Below are 18,307 nucleotides of genomic sequence, written 5' to 3'. Positions count from 1 at the left end.
CCTGGCCTTGGGCACTGCCAGGGATGGGGAGCCCACAGGCTCTCTGGGCACCCTGTGCCAGGGCCCCACCACCCTCACAGGGAGAATTTCTCTCTAAATATCCAATCTAAGTCTGCCTTCCTTCAGGTTAAGGCCATTCCCTCTGTCCTATCATTATATTTTTTTTTTCCTTAAAGTAACTTTGTCTTTAGTGCTGCTGTTGCTAAATGAGAAATAATAATTCAATATGAGCAGATAATACTATGTTTTCTCTCTTTTAATCTATTGCTTTCTTTTTAGCACCGTATGTGCTTATGTACAAATTTCCACTTTGCTGAAATTTAATGTTTTTGCATGACTTTCTAACCAAATTGCTGTGTCACAAATGGAATTTATTGTTTTGCCATGTCCTTACACTCCCTTCCCTCCCCCAGCTGCAATTTATTATGTTATTCTGGCAAAATTTATAGTAGGAAGATGTTTTTATGAGAGCTGGTCTAAAAATAATAAACAACTTTTGTTCTCTTCCTACGTGTTCTGAGACCAAATGCAAAATGAATGGTAAGAAAAGTAAATTATTTTCTGGCTCCTTCTATATTAGGCAGCTTTGCTGCTCTAAATGTCCCAGAATATATTTCTCAGCAAATGCTTCTGATACAGTTTATTCAGACAAGGTTCCTCTTGGCTGTTATCATATATTGTCTGGGAAATGCCTAGACTACATTTTCCAGCATCTGTGCTCGGTAGGAGGCAATATAAAAATATTATGAAATCCCTTAGAATAGGAACCAGAAATCCCAAGAAAACCCATACTGAGCTGTGTAGGATGGCTGTAGCCTTCCTGCTCCTGGGGCAGGTTGGATTTGCAGAGCTGATTTTTGCCAGTTTTCCCAAAAGCTGCGAGTTTGAGTGCTTGTGGAGAGGAAGAGTGCCATCTACTGAGGGCACTGCTCCTCCAGCACTCCCCAGCTCCGCATTCCGCAGACTGCGCTTTGCCGCCACTGCCAGTGGTTTGGCTTTTTCTGTGGGAAAAAAAAAAAAAATACACCGGAGCAGAAAGCAGTGCCCTGGAGCTGTGTGCTGTGCTTGTTTGCAGGGTGGCATGGCCCTGGGGCCCATGCCAGCAGCTGGAATGCCCTACATGGGACAGGCCTCCTTCCTGGGAATGCGCCCCGCCGGCCCCCAGTACGGCCCCGACATGCAGAAGCAGTTTGCAGAGGAGCAGCAGTAAGTGACACCTCCCTGCCTCTTGGGCAGTCCTTCTGGCAGGGGGACATGTGCTTTCATTGTGTGGGGCTGTAGGATATTGCTGGATATTCCATTGTCTATGAAGTTTGTGGTGCTTGTCCTGGTCTGAGTAGAAGCAGGAGTGTGTGCACCAAACCATCTGAATCTGAGACAGTAGAAATGGAGAAATCAAGCACAAACGTGACGTGAAAAGTCTCATTAAAATTATTTATATTTTTTAATTTTTTTTTTTTTTAATAATTTTCCTTCAGGAAAAGGTTTGAGCACCAGCAGAAGTTCTTAGAGGAGGAAAGAAAACGGCGGCAGTTTGAAGAGCAGAAGCAAAAGCTGAGACTCCTGAGCAGTGTGAAACCCAAGGTATGGCCTGATAATATTTCTTTCTTCAGGTTGTTTTTTAATAGCTTTTAATGGGAGGGTCTCTTTTCAACAAGCAAATCAGTGGGAATTGCATAAGATGCTTGAAAAGCCTCTGGAAGAGTCAGTCCTTTGCACACTGCCAGCAGCAGGCATTGCTAATTCTGGTACTGAAGAAGTGTGGGTATTGGAGGAAAACTGAGCTGTTCTGTCAATTCTTCAAAACTTTTTCTGTGCTCTTTCAGACAGGTGAAAAAAGCAGAGATGATGCTTTGGAAGCCATTAAAGGGAACCTAGATGGCTTTTCTAGAGATGCTAAAATGCACCCAACACCAGCAACACATCCAAAAAAGCCAGGTTTGTAATTTTCCTCATTTTCCAACTGAAAATAAAACTCCAGCCTTGGAAATCCTCAGCAGGGGAACTAATTCCAGCAAGTATTTTTATTTAGTAGTACAAAATGAGTGGATTAACAGTTTTGTAAAATTAAATGTCATTGTGGCAACTGTTTGCTAGGTCAGGGTATGAGAGTGAAATATTGATAGATATGAACCTTTATTAGAAGACTTGAAATCTTTAACAGAAAGCCTCTTGTGCTGTGCTAAATGTGAAACATCAAGGAAATTGATTAAGCGTTTGTTCTTTTCTAGTCAAAGCATTAATTAATGTTTTGCAGAGTGCTTTTGAAGATGAGAAGTGGTATTTTAAGTGCTAAGAATGATCAAAACCATATATAAAGACTTGAGTGGAGTGTCACAGCTGGCTGATGTGTTGTTGGGCATGGTCAAACCAAGCCTCTGTTCTCAGTAATTACACTGGCAACAATTGCCACTTAAGACTTCTTACGGTCTGTAGTGTAGTTTTTTAGTGTCTAGCCTGAAACAAAGCTTATCTAGGCCAGCTTTTTCTTGTATAAAATTTGTCTGTGCTCTGGATTCACTCCCTGGTAAGTTTGCAGTTACAGGTGGTCTCTGACAACTTCCCTCTGTCTGTAGATTTGCCTGTCCTTCACCAGTTCTGTTAAAATGGGTAACACTGGAAGGGATCAAGCAGAAAATTGTCTACATGAGCAGACATTTCTTTTGTACTTCATGATACATTGCTGAGTTTCTGTGGATAAAACATTCCTTTGAGGGAGAATGTCCCCCTGACAGACCCCATTATGTCCAGTTTGAAATATTACCTCTGGATTTGTTTTAACCCTGTCTGCTTAAGACAGACAGAATACTCTCACAGCCAGTGTTAAGAACCAGCTTTCAGTGTTCACATCCTAAAACCTGGGAGAGAAGATGTGTGGTTGGAAGGGGCTGCTCAGTTTTACCTTGTGCCAGTGACACCCTTCACGTGTCAGCACACGGACTCCACGCTGCTCCTCCTCACCCATTTGCTGTGTATTCCCAGTGTTTGCCACTTTTCCACATTCCCACTCATGACCCCTGTTCCTCATCACTTTGCCTTGTGTGTTCATTCCATTTGCAGATCATCCCACACCATCCCATTGTGCTGTATCTGTTTCCCATTCTGCTTTTCTCGATGATGAAGAATTTAGTGACTTTATGCAAGGGCCTGTTGAAACCCCCAAACTGGTGCCTCAGTCCACCTCTCAGCCTTTCCATCCTGCCACTGAGGCTGGGCAGCTGCTTTCAGAGAGGGCTGTGCTCCATCCTGTCCCTCCAGCCCAGGCTCCAGTGCTATCCACCCTGCATGGTACAGCTGGGCAGGTTCCTTATTTTCCTACCTCTGCATCTCCATCCAATACCCATAAAACAGGTAACTCTAAAGTATCTTCTTTTACATGTCACCCTCTGAGCTACACAAACTCTTTACTTAATTTGTTGGGGTTTTTTTTTTCAGTCTGGCTGGAAAAAATAATTTAGGCAATTAAGCAGAAACCTGCTGATCCACGGGAAAAGATGATTTAAGTTCTCTTCTTGCTTCCCTTAGAGCTGCCTGTAAAAGCAAGTCATGTATGGATCCAAATACTGCTAGATATTCACATACCTGATCTTAGGTGAATTAAATCTTGTGTTGTAGCATCATCCTAAATCTGTGGGGTAGAAAAAGTCACAGTTGAGATGGTGGTATATGAAATAATGATTATGCTGCTGTGGAGCACTTGTGTGCTTCCTCCCTTGGAGGCTGAAGGGATGTTGCTGAGATGAACATGAATTTTGGAGATGTAAGTAGATACTGGGCACTTGTGCTCCTGATGCCTGGATGATTACACAACAATAACCCTAACACAGGAAATAGCTTTGTGTCTCTTCCTCCTCTTACTTGTTTTTTGCTTGTTGAGTTTGTTGTGTTTGTGGTAAGTGAAGGGCAGAACCAGGCTCTGAAATGTCCAGAGAGGGTGGTGCTGTTGGTCTGAGCTGGGGCTGATCATCTCTAACTCATCAGTGGTACCAAAAGTGGGCAAGTGCAGTCTGGGCAGTTCATAACAAAGTATAAATAATTCCTCCTGCTGTTTATTCAGGCTCTTCCTTGGAGGAGAAAGCCTTAGCTAATGGCTCAGATGAATCTGAACAAGAGCAAACCAAAGTTAAAACGTCCGAAGTTGGGCACAAAGCCTCGGCTGCAAGCCAAGCCCATCCCAGTCCCACCAGCAGTGACTGGGATGTTGTAGGTGGACATGAAAGTGGTCCCAGTGCTGCTGCAGAGGTGCACAAGGCTTCAGAACAAAACAGAGCAGTTGAAGAGTGTGGTGAGCAATCCAAACGTTTGACAGAATTTCAATCTAATGAGATGCTGCTTGGTGCTAACGCTCTGTTCACTAATTCCAAGGCCAGCCCTGTAATTTTGCTCTGAACGCCTGCTTGAGTAATATGTCAGTGCCTCCCGCTCCTTGCTCAAAGTGTAACTGCCATGATTTTGCTCTGAACTTTCTCCATGTGAGTTTATTGTTGTAATTACCTTTAACATGTTTGTTTAATCAGGTTCACTGTTTTAAAATATTCTGTCCTGTCTTGGGGAAAAAGAAGTTGTGCTGTCTGAAGATATTTAAAAAAAACTGTTCAGGGAAACTTACCACTAAAGATGGTCAGTGTCATGGTGGGTTTTAATCTTTTAACCTTGAGGGGATAAAATCTTGCCAGGTTAAAACTCTTAGCTAGTTAATACTTGTTTCTCAAGTATTTGCTGCTCATACACATTATGTCTAAAACTACCTGAATATTCAAAAGATGGTCTAGAGGAAATCTTAAAACAAGGCTTTGTTCCAGTTTGGATTTTGTTAAAACTATTGACTCAGTATGGAAGGGGGGTTAAAACCGAAAAATAATGAGATCTGAGGAAGTGGCAAATTTATTTTACTTGGTTGTTGAAATGAAAGGAATTGCTTATACAAGAATGTGCTTGGGGTTGTGGGATAATTAGAAATTAGACTGCAGTCAAGAGGGAATCCATGTGGAAGATGAGATGCAAGAGTACTGAGAAAGACAATGAAATCTGAAGTGATGCTGATTTTGGTCAGAGCTCCATCCAAGATGAGCATAAAATCTGCTCAGGGAGACTGAGGGGAAGAGTCCCCATAGTGGAGAAAGAAATAACCAATTTTTGGGGGGTGAAGTGTGGCAGATGATGGTACAAAAGCCTGTAGGAGTGAAGGTGGCTGTGGTGTCCCCTGGAGCTGCAGACTGGGAGCAGTGGATACAGGTTTGTGCATGTGGGATATGATCTTGCTGAGGTTCAGTCCCTGGGCTGTTTGGGCATTTTCCAGTGGAGGATGTTCTGGGGGAACATTGAGGGGCTTATGGTAGGTATGGATTTATTTATTCCACAAATACCCCTAATAGCAGGGAGCTGATGGGAAGCCGAATTTGTTCTGACAGTACTGCTGTGAAACTTGAAGACAGTGAGACTTTAGGTTCTGTACATCTGCATTTCAGAGGGAGGCACGTGAGGAGCTCCTTATTTCATTACATATATAACTATAATCTATTACTGCCACATCATTCTAGTTATTATTTCATATTCCTGCAGTATCTGTTTTTCCTCTGAGCACAGTGATTCCTATCTGAAACCTTTGCCTGAAATGCTCAATGATGCTGACCAGCTGTGGTGTAGCCTCTAAGATCGCTGTGCTCTGTGTCCTAACACAGCTGTTTTTCTTCCTGAATGGAATACTTTAGGAGTTGGAGTGTTCCCTCCCCAGGACCCCATCCAGCAAATGATGCCTCCCTGGATTTACAACGACAGCTTGGTCCCAGGTAAAGCATCCAGGGACATTTGGCCAGGTGGGCAGTGCAAGGTGTGGGTGTGCCTGTGCTTGCATGGCCACTTATTGATCAAAGCCTTATTCCCTCATCAATAGAATCCTGGATCTTTGATATGTTACATATTTATGGTGTCTTATCTGCATTTGAAGAAACAGGGGTTTTATTTGAGCATGTTAACAAATTCTAGATTAAACATTTATGGCAGCAACTTATCCCAGCAGAGGATGCATTGCTGATAATGCTGCTTTCATGGGTATTCTGGTTTTTGGCATGTCTTGTAATTAGGCAGGCTCATTTCTGAAGGCTATTTGTCTTCTATGTGTAAATAACACAGTGAATAGGAAATGAATTGCTGTAGTAAATATTGATTACACTGAGGTTTAAGTACATAAGGCTCTTAGAGCTAGCTTTTTATATGGGTTATCCTGCAATTTCATTAAAGAAATGTGGTTTGAAATGCAGCACTAAGTGTATTTCATATAGAACATTTCTCTGCTTGAGTTAAACTTGTCTGTAAAGACCATCCAATAACACATTTAGATGAAACATGGTGATAGAATACAGTGCCAGAATGCTCTTGCCTTACCTTACACTGAGTGCTCCTGATTTGATATCATGAGTTTGAGACAACATAAAAAAGCAATAATGTTTGAAAAGAGCAGTTGTCACTGTCTAACACTGCCTCCCTCACAACAGAGCTGTATAAGAAAATCTTAGAAACCACTCTGACTCCTGCTGGGATCGACACAGCCAAGCTCTACCCCATCCTGATGTCCTCAGGACTGCCCAGGGAGACCCTGGGGCAGATCTGGGCCTTGGCCAACCGCACCACGCCCGGGAAGCTCACCAAGGAGGAGCTCTACTGTGTGCTGGCCATGATAGCAGTGACCCAGGTATGCTCTGTGACAGCAGTGACCCAGGTATGCTCTCACCTGAGCCCCTGAGCTGAGGGCCAGGCACTGCACAGCTCTGTAAAACACTGCTCCTGTTCAAGTGCAGCAGAGAAACTGCCCTTGTCACTTCAGTGGGCTTATAATCTTATCAATTTCATTGCTTATATTTCAGTTACTCTTTCCTTTAGTGTCAACTGAAGTTCTCAGATATAGTTACAAAATTCCTGTATATATATATATATGTAATATCAAATGTAACGAGCGACAGGACAAGAATACATGGCCTCTAGCTGTGGCAGGGGGTTTCAGATGTAACATGGGGAAGAATTTATTCATGGAAAGGGTAATTGTTACTGAGCACTGGAAGGGGCTCCCCAGGGCGGTGGTGGAGTCCCCATCCCTGGAGCTGTCCAAGGAAGGACATTGCTCTGGGCTGGGTGACAGGATGGGTCAAAGGATTAACTCAATGGCCTTGGAGGCCTTTTCCTACCTCAGTAATTCTGTGTTGAATATAATTCCCTTACATGGACTCTGTTGGCACATTTGGATGTGGGAGGTTTACTGGGAGCTTGAGCAGTGCCCCGCTCGTAGTTGGCTTCAGCACAAGGAGCTGCAGGCTGGAGCTGAGAGCACACTGCAGCCTTTGTTCAGCCCAGCCCCTGGAATAACTGTGCTCGTTGTCTCTGCAGAGAGGGATCCCAGCCGTGAGCCCTGACGTGCTGAACCAGTTCCCGGCCGCGCCCGTCCCCACCCTGTCCGGCTTCCCGGTGCCGCTGCCCGCCGGGGTGAGCCAGCCCCCGCTGCTGCCCGCGGCTGCGCCGGCCCCCGTGGGGCTGGGCATGGGGCCCTCCGTGATGGGCATGGGCATCCCCGGCCCTGCCCCGGCCCCGGCCCCGGCCCCGGCACCGGCTGCGGCGGGAGCAGCTCCTGCACAGCCCTCCGGAGCCTTCCTGCCCTCCTACCCGCCCGGCCAGGTGAGCTCCTGCCTCCTGCAGACCCCTGCCCTGCAAGGGACACTGGCCTGGCATTTCCACACTTACATGGGGAGAACAACCCCTTCCTGCCAGGGACATTAGCCTGGCTCTTCCACACTTACATGGGGAGAGCAGCCACTTCCCTGCAAGGGACCTTAGCCTGGCACTTCCACACTTACATGGGGAGAGCAGCCACTTCCCTGCAAGGGACATTAGCCTGGCACTTCCACACTTACATGGGGAGAGCAACCCCTTCCCTGCAAGGGACATTAGCCTGGCACTTCCACACTTACATGGGGAGAGCAACCCCTTCCCTGCAAGGGACATTAGCCTGGCACTTCCACACTTACATGGGGAGAGCAACCCCTTCCCTGCAAGGGACATTAGCCTGGCTCTTCCACACTTACATGGGGAGAGCAGCCACTTCCCTGCAAGGGACCTTAGCCTGGCATTTCCACACTTACATGGGGAGAGCAGCCACTTCCCTGCAAGGGACATTAACCTGGCACTTCCACACTTACATGGGGAGAACAACCCCTTCCCTGCAAGGGACATTAGCCTGGCACTTCCACACTTACATGGGGAGAGCAGCCACTTCCCTGCAAGGGACATTAACCTGGCACTTCCACACTTACATGGGGAGAGCAGCCACTTCCCTGCAAGGGACCTTAGCCTGGCACTTCCACACTTACATGGGGAGAGCAGCCACTTCCCTGCAAGGGACATTAACCTGGCACTTCCACACTTACATGGGGAGAACAACCCCTTCCCTGCAAGGGACATTAGCCTGGCACTTCCAAACTTACATGAGAACAGATTTTAACCAAATGGCAAAAAAATCCCCAGAGCTGAAATCCAGCATGTGACATCTGAAAATGTGAAGTGCCTTCTACCTGCCTGGCCAGGTGAGCTCCTGCCTGCCTGCAAACCCCTTCCCTTCAAGGGACATTAGCCTAGCACTTCCAAACTTATATGACAACAGGTTTTAAGTAAATGGCACAAAAAAAACCAGAGCTGAAATCCAGCATGTGACGTCTGAAAATGTGAAGTGCCGCTAAGGGCGTTCTTTTATTTTTGCAGTTCTTTCTGGTGGCATTAGAAGAGGTACAAAAGTGTTCTGTGTTCCAAAGAGGATTTTAGTTGTAGTTAGGATTTTGTAACGCACATGAAATGGAATTTTAGGTTAAACTGTGCAGCAGACTCTAATAGCTGGTAAAATAGGAGTTTCAGGAGCAGCTGAGAACACTGAAAACCTTCAGTTTACAAAGGTAAATCGTGGGGGATAAATTTGCTGTTTGCAGACATGCTTCATCCTTCAGAAAATATTTTTGTGGTGCTATTAATTTTAAATTATCCACTGATTTAAATTATTAATATTTGTCTTGTATTAAAAGATGACATGGCTATGATCAATAAGACATTTATTGTGAAATAATGAACTATTGTTCATTCTCGCTCCCTGTAATCCTGTGCGTGTTTGAGTAGGGTGAGGTGCAGACAGGTGGAAATGCTGATGATGCTGGTGTTGAAATGTTCTTTTCCTTCTTTTTTTTTCCCCCTCTTAATCACACTGCTCCAAGCTGCTTTCTTGCTGTGTGACAGTTTGAAGAGGCAGCAGCGTAGCAATTCTTGTGTTGTTTGTAACTCAGGTAGTAAAACCAGAAGATGATGACTTCCAGGAGTTTCAGGATGCCTCCAAGTCTGGCTCCCTGGATGACTCCTTCACTGATTTCCAGGGGGAGGCAGCCAAAGCAGCCAGCTCACAGCACCGCAGCAGGTACCAGGTCCTTGGTGTTTCTGTCATTTCTCTGGCCAGTGCCTGAACTTTGGATACCTGACTATAAATCTCAATTGAAGCATCATTCAGACTCCAGCAATCCTGGCTTTTCCTTTGGGAGACAAGATGTAATTCCTGATCAGGCAGGTTTTGTATAACAAAATAAATAAACATGTTTCCTCCCTTTGATAGTTTACAGTCGACCTTTCAAGGTCTACAAAGACTACAAAATTTCACCCTTCTTTCCTCTTTGTGCACCTCCCAGGTGTCTGATTGTAGACAGACACATTTTCTGGGTGGGAGCTGGCTGCTCTTAGTTGCAAACAGAGCTCTGAATTCCATGTGAGCCCTGATTACCAGGTGCTCCCTCAGCAGTGACATCAAAGGGGGATGCTCAACCCAATTGTTCTCTTATGCTTCTGTGTAAGAAATAGAATTTTATATTTTATATAATTTTAAATACAACCCCAGAATGTTTTGGTTTGGAAGGGACATTAAAGATAATCAGTTCCACCCTCACCACGGGCCAGAGACACCTTCCATTAGACCAGATTGCTCCAAACCCTGTCCAGCCTGGCCTTGGACTCTCCCAGGGATGTCAGTCAATGCCACATGGGTCTGAAGATGCTGATTTAAGTATATCTTGTGTTAGATGTCGTTTTGCAGCTGAGGCTAATCTGTTACTGAAAGTTTTGACAGAAAACTGTTTGTTAGTTGCACAATGGGAAGTAGAGGATCATAAGGAAATATTTCAGAAAATGGTGTTTCTTTTTCACTGCAGCAGTTTTCTTTATTCAGTTGTGAAAGCGTTCAGTTTTGAACAAAATGTTACAATGAGCTATAATCTAATTGCTTATGGAGCTTTATTTAAAAAAAAGCCATCTGTGGAGTACAGCTGATTAACCATTCCATTTGCCAAGATTGCATATCTAATAGCCTGCTTTGCAGGGATGGGAAATTTAATTATATTACCATAAGCTCTATTTTTTTGCCGTTGCACTGTCTGCCTGCAAGCAGCACAGACCAGCATCAGCACATGTGTGCAAGTGCTTGGTTTGTGTGTTGCTTGTAGGCTGCTGATAAGGAGATTTAAATGGCTCTGGAAAGATTCTTGCTCCGGGCTGAAGAATGCAATAGAAATTCATTCAGGTTTCCAGTGTGAGTGACACAAACTGGAGGTAGAATGCGTCATTCATATGTAAAGGATGCTGTTGTGTGGAGCTGCCAAGGTCTGATAACAGGGCTTGTGTGGAGGGCAGGCAAAGCTCTCTCCTAAATCTTCCAGCCTTTGCTGACAAGGTGTTAGGTTGTTGTGGCGGTTTTACTGGATAAAATAGAGTGTGTTTATGCAAAAAGACTTGCTTGTGTAACTGTGCACTAATCCTTATTTTGCTGACTAGATACCTGATTGGCACTGACAAAAATTCAGAGTTATTATTTTCCTTCCTTTGAACAGTGATTCCACTTTATTATCCTAATTTTACAATATGTAATGAGATATAATCAGAATTAGATAAGCTGAAAGTATGGAGCTGTTAAAATCTCATGCAGTTTTAACTCTTTACTGTACCTAGTTTTATTAGGGGGAATTTTCACAGGAATAAATTAAGCAGGAGTGGTTCCTGGGGTGTGTCTGTGTGCTTGTTCTCTCCTGGGCTACAGATTCCTTGGTATAAAGTTCTGGAGTGTTCTGTTCACGGTTTTGATAGAAATTAAAATCAAGAATGGTGCAAATAGACTTTGAACCAAAGAAATATAATTAGTTGAGATAAAGTGGGAATTTACCCAGCTGAGGTCACTTACATCAGGGGCTGGATTAAACACTCATTAAGGCATAAGCTTAGGTTTAGGAACCAAATTGTGTAGGCATAATAAGAGGCTCCATTAAACAAAACCTGGAAATGCAGATTTCTTATGGATCAATTAAGGAACTTTGCTTTTATCTTTTTTGTTTTTAGTGTTCCTTCTTTACTAATGCCACTCCCAGGTACTAAGCCACTTTCACCAGCTGACAAATATGCTGTGTTTAAAGGAATGGCAGCTGAGAAGCCTTCTGAGAGTGCAGCTGCTTTTGGAGGTAAAAGGACAAATACACAACCACTATGAGTAATTTCTTGTACAATTTCATATATCTTCTTTTTGGCATTGACAAGATATTCATCTTTAAAAATCAGAGCAATTAATGTAACGTTTGCTGTATGAATTCCTCATTTTGCTGTATGAATTCCTCATTTCTCTGTGTAAATGTATTTCTTTTCTGCTCTTCTGTAGACGGAGGGGACAAGTACAGTGCTTTCCGGGAATTAGAGCAACCAGCAGAAAGCAAATACTTGGGTAAGCACTGGGCCGTTATTGGGTTTTCATTATCATTTGGAGCATTTCTCTTTGAGCTGCAGAATTTCCGTCTCTGCAATTCTAAAATAATGGTGCTGCTGCTTCTCTAAAAAACTTGCTAGGAAGTGTCTTGTAAAAGCAGGGCAATATCCTATTGGAACAATGTGCTGATGGTATTTCTGGGAGGTTGGCATCTCCTCTGGGTGCTCCTGAGTTTTATTTTAAAGTAATGATGTGGTTGGAATTTGTTTTAAGTAAGGAGTCATTCATTTATGAAACCCCTGTGGTGTTTTGTGAGCTTCTCATGCTTGGAACCTCTTCAGGATTAAATGCTTGCAGTAAAATGAAATAACATTTGATCTCTTTCTGTACGTGTTCTAAAATATAGAAAGTTGCTGTATTTGCCTGCTTTCAAAGTCTGACCACTCTTAACCCTTTCACCAGCTTCCATTTCTAATGGAAAAGTTTGCAATTCTTCAGTAAGTTTAGTTTGCTGTGCTGTTGCAGTTTTGATCAATGAGTAGCAATTTCAGGAATATTTATATTGTTGCTGACCCAAATGAATTTGTTTGGAGGGGTGGGAGAATGGAATAAAAGGTCAGGTGTAGTTGTGGTCCTGTAGTGCCATCACTAAGAGTATTCTTTTAAATCTTGGTTAAACTGATTTAAAGCGTGACACTGAGGTAGCTTAATAATAAAATGCTAGTGGTGTGTTTCTGAAACAGAAAATATCTATTTATTGGACACTTGTCTTAAAGTAAGCATCAATACTTTAAAATTACAAGTAGTCCGAGTATGTACGTGCTGGTGAATGGGTTAAACAATGTTTTCATGTTCAAAAGACGAAAGTTATAAAATTAGCACTCCAAAATATTGAATGTAAATTCAATGAAAACATTCTTACCTCATGTTGGTTTTGTCTCAGCCATCTGGTGATCCCCCCTGAAAAAGCTGCAGTATTTCAGAGGGAGGAAGGGAAGAATTGCTTCCATAAAAAGCAAATACTGTATTGGTATAAGTGAAATTCAAAATTACATTCATTGTTTGGCAAACACAAAGAGGATGAGGTGGGGAGAGCAACTTGCATGGAAGCCAAATGAGGCAGTATTGATCTCCTTTTGAATCCATTTGTCATGGTGTGTTTTGATATTAACTCGGTGTAAAGGGAGTTTAAAATGACTTTGGGGCTGTTTGAGAGAATTAGGTGTTTGCTGGAGTGCAGAGCAGAATCAGTGCCCCTGACACTCGTGTGGCTCATGGAGGTTGAGTTTGCAGTTCCGTGTGCACCCCGAGGTGTTCCATTTCAACAGTTTGCCTAAAACCTTCTGGCGCTGCATGGAGTAGTTTGCTTGCTTGCATGGTGTGAATGTGCTGTGTGTGTTGTGCAGGGTTTAATTGTTGTTTTCTCCCTGTTTTCATTCCCAGGAGAGAACCTTGCAGAGTTCAAGCCCACAGGAGCCGACGATGGTTTCACAGATTTCAAAACCGCTGACAGCGTCTCCCCGTTAGAGCCACCCTCCAAGGACAAAACCTTCCCTGCACCCTTCCCTCCTCTGCCTGCTCAGCCAAAACAGCCAACACAAGCCAAGACCCCTTTGAACCTGGCAGACTTGGAGCTCTTTTCCTCTCCTGGAGAAAACAAGCAGCCGTCCTTCCCACCTGCCTTCAACACCTCAAAGCCGGGCTCCTTTCCCCCTCCACCCCTTCCATCTGCCTCTGCCCAGCCAGCACCCAGCAAAACTTCAAGCTTAGCTGATGACTTTGGAGAGTTCAACCTCTTTGGGGAATTTTCTAATGGCGCATCAGCCAGTGGACAGGATGACTTTGCAGATTTTATGGCTTTCAACAACAGCGGCGGCTTTTCCGAACAAAAGCCCGAGGACAAATACAATGCACTGAAGCTGGAGGCCAGCCCTGGTGCTCAGGCTGGCTCCTCAGGCAGCACAGTGAAGGGTGAGCAGAGCTCTGCCACCACTGCTACGCCCACCAAGTACGACATCTTCAAGCAGCTGTCCCTGGAGGGCCCCGGGGCGGCCTTCGAGGAGGGCAAGGACGGCGCGCTCTCCTCGGCCAAGAGCGACGATGACTTTGCTGACTTCCACTCCAAGTTCTCTTCCGGCGGCGCCGAGAAGTCGCTGGTGGACAAGGTGGCAGCTTTCAAGCAGGCCAAAGAAGACTCTGCTTCAGTGAAGTCCCTGGACCTGCCTTCCATCGGCGGCAGCAGCGTGGGCAAGGAGGACTCCGAAGACGCGCTGTCTGTTCAGTTTGACATGAAACTGGCTGATGTGGGAGGAGATCTTAAGCATGTCATGTCTGATAGCTCTTTGGATTTGCCAACAGTTAGTGGCCAGCATCCACCAGCAGCAGGTGAGGAACTGGTTAGATTGCTCTGGTAACGTAGGTGGTGCAGATTCCGTGTTCTCTGTGCTCAATTACAGTATTATGCACTCGTCTTTCAGTAGTGGAAGACTCCTCTGTGTGTGTCCCCGCCAGCCACGGCCCCTCAGCAGGGCACTCTTTAGTTTTTGTCTTAGAAGACTATAAATATAACTAGCTGGAACAGTTTGAACTCCAGGCCAGTTTATTTTTGAGATTTAACATCATCATACTGGTACCTGTTCGCCATTAAGGGACTCGAGTGGAAAATATTCCAGTGCAAACAGTGTCATTCCATTTATGTCAGCAAGATGATGGCAGAGTCTCACTTTAATCTCTTGTTTTCCACAAAGCATTTGGCTTGGGGACTTCCCCCTCGGCGCTTCCCAAGGGTCACTAATTGGGGCTGTTAATGAGAAGCTGACTAATCACCAAGAGCAGTGTATTCCCCTTTCCGTGGGGCTCACTCTGGGTAGGCAGGGTTTTGCAGGACTGCAGTTTAGAGTATTTCACACACCTTCCAGTGTTAAACCCCTCGTGGAAATCATTGTGCCAAGGGGCTGCAAGTGCTGGTCTCATGATTGGGAGCTCTTGGACCTGAATTTAAACCATGAGACTTTCACTTTATCAGGTTTCCACCTTCTTTAATTTCCCTTTATGACAACATTCCTGAGGGAGTGAACTGACCATCTCTGACCTGATCACATATCATAAAACAAATTTCCCAAGTGTCCTGCTTTTTCTTTTCATATATACATAGGAGATAAGCTGTAGTTAAATGTTCTGTGGCCTTCAACAACACGGGAACATTACTGTGTTCTAGGACAAGTTTTATGCAGTCAAAGGCTGAACAGGGGGAACATACAAACTGTAAATGTAAAAGCTCCTACTGCAAGAATTGGTTATTTCCACATGAAATATTTCTTCCATTTTTTGCAGATATGGGTAGAGAAAAGATATACAGTACTGTAATTTTGCATTATATGATATTTTTAAGTAGGGGAGAGAATTAAGTCGGCAACTTCGATGTGGAAGATACTCTCTAACAGGGTACAAAATATCAGGAATAATTTATTAGCAAAGACATTTAATTTTCATATAACTGCTTGGGAAAACTCCAAGTTGAGTGAGCTGGCAAAACGTAGCACCAACAGTGTATTCTTGAATGTTTACTTTGGGTTTGAAAGCACTTTTTCCTAATATTTTTCTAGCCTCTTTTGGTGGTAGTTTGACTTCTGTAGCTCTTTACAGGACGTGTGATTTTGCCACAGCAACCCGTGGTGAATAATTGCTGTTTGTGGCAGGAAAGCCTCTTTTTTTTGGTTTGTTTAAAGGGGTTAGCCCTTCATGTGCTTGTTGCTAAACTTTTGAACTCTGAAGTATTAATTAGAAGCTATTTTTATTAAACTTAAACAAGTCTGTATTCTCCTATGGTGCCAAGTTAGATGTTATTCTAAAAGGGAGAGTTTAGCTCCATTTAAGTGTTTGGATTTGGTAGCAGGACGTGCTCTGGACACTGCTACAAACACTCCTGTGCTCACGTGTTCCTTTCTGTGTGTTTGATGCATTTCAAGCTGTGAACTGCTGATGGTCAAGTCCTTTATTTTTTTTTTTTTCTTTTTTTCAGTTTACACGAAGCTAAAAAGCAGATTTTTTTTTTTCCTTTTTTCCTCACCGTTTCCTTCGATCTGTAAATGTAATGTCAGAAAGGGGCAGGATCCCTTTGTCACCTCCCTGCTGGGAGCTGGGAGAGTGTCCTGGGGAGCTGCCCCCGTGTCCCAGCTCCAGGGGAGCAGCAGCAGCAGCACAGAGGTGCAGGGAGATGGTGCCCACACGGAGCTGTTGGTCCCTGGGCTCTGAGCTTTGGCATTTGTAGCTTCCAGGTATGGGCAGGTAGGTGCTGATGCTGGGAATCAGGGAGAAATCCTTGGCTTGCTTCCCCTGCCGGGGCCCTGTGCTCTCTTGAGGGGTGAAAGGTTCCCAGATTTTCTCTCTCCAGAGGGGATACAGTCTCTCTAAGCTGCTAACTCTGTGTGTGGAAGGTAGATTGTACTAATGTTGCCTGATTCCTCCTGCATTTTCTGCTATAACCCTTTGAGCGCTGGCTGCATGCTGTTAGTTTGAACCAGGCTGCTTCTTCTACACCAAATTTCCCTTTCACTCTGAGCTGAGAGCATTTGAATGGGCACCTGCTCCTGCTGGGTGAGCCTGATCTGTCCTTCCTGCCAAAGGCTGCAGCCAGAGGAGCCCTGCCCCAGGCACCCTCAAAGGGTTATCTGCTGCACTCACACACCTGTACAGTTCCTTTTTCTTTGGCATTACTGGAGATTCTCTGTATATTTTAATCAACTTCAGGTTTTTTTGCTGCTTTTTCTAATGTCTGATTTCAACTAAACATTTCCTGTGTGAATGTGCCTTTTCAGATCTGCTTTGATATCTCTCTTCTGCAAGTATTGACCTGCATGCTTTTCTCTGATACCGCCCTCCCGAGCTCCTCTGTATCACTATCTTTTGTGATCTGTAAGTCCTGCTGTGTTAATAAATATTATCTTGGCATATTTTGAAAATGTGGGGGTGTGTGTGATTTGTTGCAAACTAGCAGTGTATCTCTGCTTCCTCAAAAATACAGAGTTGAAGGTTCTGGTGTCCCCTTAAGCTGGTGGGAGCCTTTCTCTTGCAGAGCAGGGTGTGGGTGAGCTTCCTTCTCCTCCTCTTCAGTGCTTTGAGCTTCTTCCCTGTGACCTCCTGAATCTTTACATATCAACCTCAATAATATTTTTCCAAAGATCTGTGTTTGAGGGGGATGGAGTGGAGGAAATGTGTGGTGGCAGGGTTGTTTCTGTGAGTTGGCACTGAAACTGTGTTGCTGTCTAGACTTTTATGAGTAGAAGCCCACTCAATAATATTCTTATATTTATTTACCTGATCCAGTGTGAGTTAACCAGAACCCCAAAGTAAATTTTCCATTTGGGAAGTTCTACCTTTTAAATATTGAAACTTTCAAACAGGAATGACAGCTGCAAATTTTTGGCATGCAATTATGTCACTTCACATTCCTCCAGCTCCTGAGCCACTGACAGCTTGGGATTAGCATCAAATTAGCAGACAAGAGAAAAAGCTAAAAATAATTGAGATGTGGAATAGTTCAAATGTTGTTTTGGTGTTTTGGAGTTGCCACAAGAGCAGAAACCAGCTCAGGAAGCAGAATGTGGCTTTTCTTCTTTACACCAAACTGGAGAGGCTTGAAAAAGGAAAAAAAGAAAAAGGGAGAAAAACATAACACCCCTCCTTGGTTCTGGAGATCCCAGGGTGTCCCCAGACCTGAAGGTTTTTAAACCAAAGCTTTGAATATAAAGCTGAGACCTAATTCTGCAGGGCTGGTGCAGTTTGTGTTTGTTCAGCCTGTCATTCCTGGAGCAGGCAGAGGAACCTTCGTGGCTGTATTTGTGATGTTTTTGTCCAGGCTGAGTCAGATTGACTCCCTTGGCCTCATTTGGGTTAATTCTGCACACAGAAGAGCTCATCCACCCTGGTTTATCCAGGAGGGCTCTGCCAGGGAGGGTGTGGATGTGTTTGCCATGGCCTTCCCAAGGGCCTCGGTGGGACTGAGCTCCCAGTGTCAGCTCTGGGCTTTTATTCTGCTGTGAAACGTTGTTTAGCATGATCACTTCAAAATAATTAGCAAATCCTGTAATTCCACAAGGTTTGGAGCCTTTTCTCTGCTGTTATTTACCTTACAGTCAGCATTCGTGATGTTTTCCACCTTAGCTACCGCCATTCTTTAGAGAAAGCAAATGGGAATAATTCCTTTTTGTTAACTGCTCCAGGCTTGCCCAGCTGAGAAACAGGCTTGGGATTTTCCAGGTTGCTGCAGCAGTGCATGAAGCTGTTCTGCATCCTTCTGTTCCTTCCTGAGGGAGCAGGGAGAGGTGGAGCCTGTCCTGGCTGCTGCTCTGGCTGCAGGGGATGTTCGGGGTGACAGAGTGGGGATGTTCCAGGGTGACAGCCCTGATGGAGCAGGGGATGTTCAGGGTACCAGCACTGATGCTCTGCTGGAGCAGAGCTCCACAGCTGCCACCTGTGTCACCCTAACAACCAAAACGTGGCACCAGAGCCAGGTTTATTCATCAGACTCTAATATCTACTCAAATACAA

General features: G+C 44.5%; 1 protein-coding gene across 8 annotated transcripts in view; it reads left to right on the top strand.

Moving 5' to 3' along the window:
* The window catches only part of SYNRG (synergin gamma), a 36,589-nt gene that overhangs the window by 5,141 nt on the left and 13,141 nt on the right, over positions 1-18,307 (top strand). For 3 of the 8 annotated variants that reach the window (XR_010030211.1, XM_063173704.1, XM_063173703.1), the window contains exons 4-15: positions 1,076-1,206; positions 1,479-1,584; positions 1,827-1,938; positions 3,061-3,351; positions 4,058-4,285; positions 5,712-5,789; positions 6,495-6,691; positions 7,381-7,665; positions 9,315-9,442; positions 11,401-11,519; positions 11,714-11,776; positions 13,202-14,143. Coding sequence is in view for 7 of the 8 variants with exons in the window: in XM_063173704.1 (XP_063029774.1) it covers positions 1,076-1,206; positions 1,479-1,584; positions 1,827-1,938; positions 3,061-3,351; positions 4,058-4,285; positions 5,712-5,789; positions 6,495-6,691; positions 7,381-7,665; positions 9,315-9,442; positions 11,401-11,519; positions 11,714-11,776; positions 13,202-14,143 (2,680 nt within the window). In the remaining variant the exon portion in view is untranslated. Of the gene's footprint in view, positions 1-1,075; positions 1,207-1,478; positions 1,585-1,826; positions 1,939-3,060; positions 3,352-4,057; positions 4,286-5,711; positions 5,790-6,494; positions 6,692-7,380; positions 7,666-9,314; positions 9,443-11,400; positions 11,520-11,713; positions 11,777-13,201; positions 14,144-15,779; positions 16,720-18,307 lie in introns of those variants that run through there. The other 5 variants (XM_063173707.1, XM_063173706.1, XM_063173709.1 and 2 more) reach the window with 4 other exon arrangements.

This window comes from Melospiza melodia, chromosome 21 (assembly GCF_035770615.1).
Source record: "Melospiza melodia melodia isolate bMelMel2 chromosome 21, bMelMel2.pri, whole genome shotgun sequence".
Lineage (NCBI taxonomy): Eukaryota > Metazoa > Chordata > Aves > Passeriformes > Passerellidae > Melospiza > Melospiza melodia.
The sequence above is the reverse complement of the archived record's forward strand: the minus strand, read 5'-3'. Positions and strand labels throughout refer to the sequence as shown.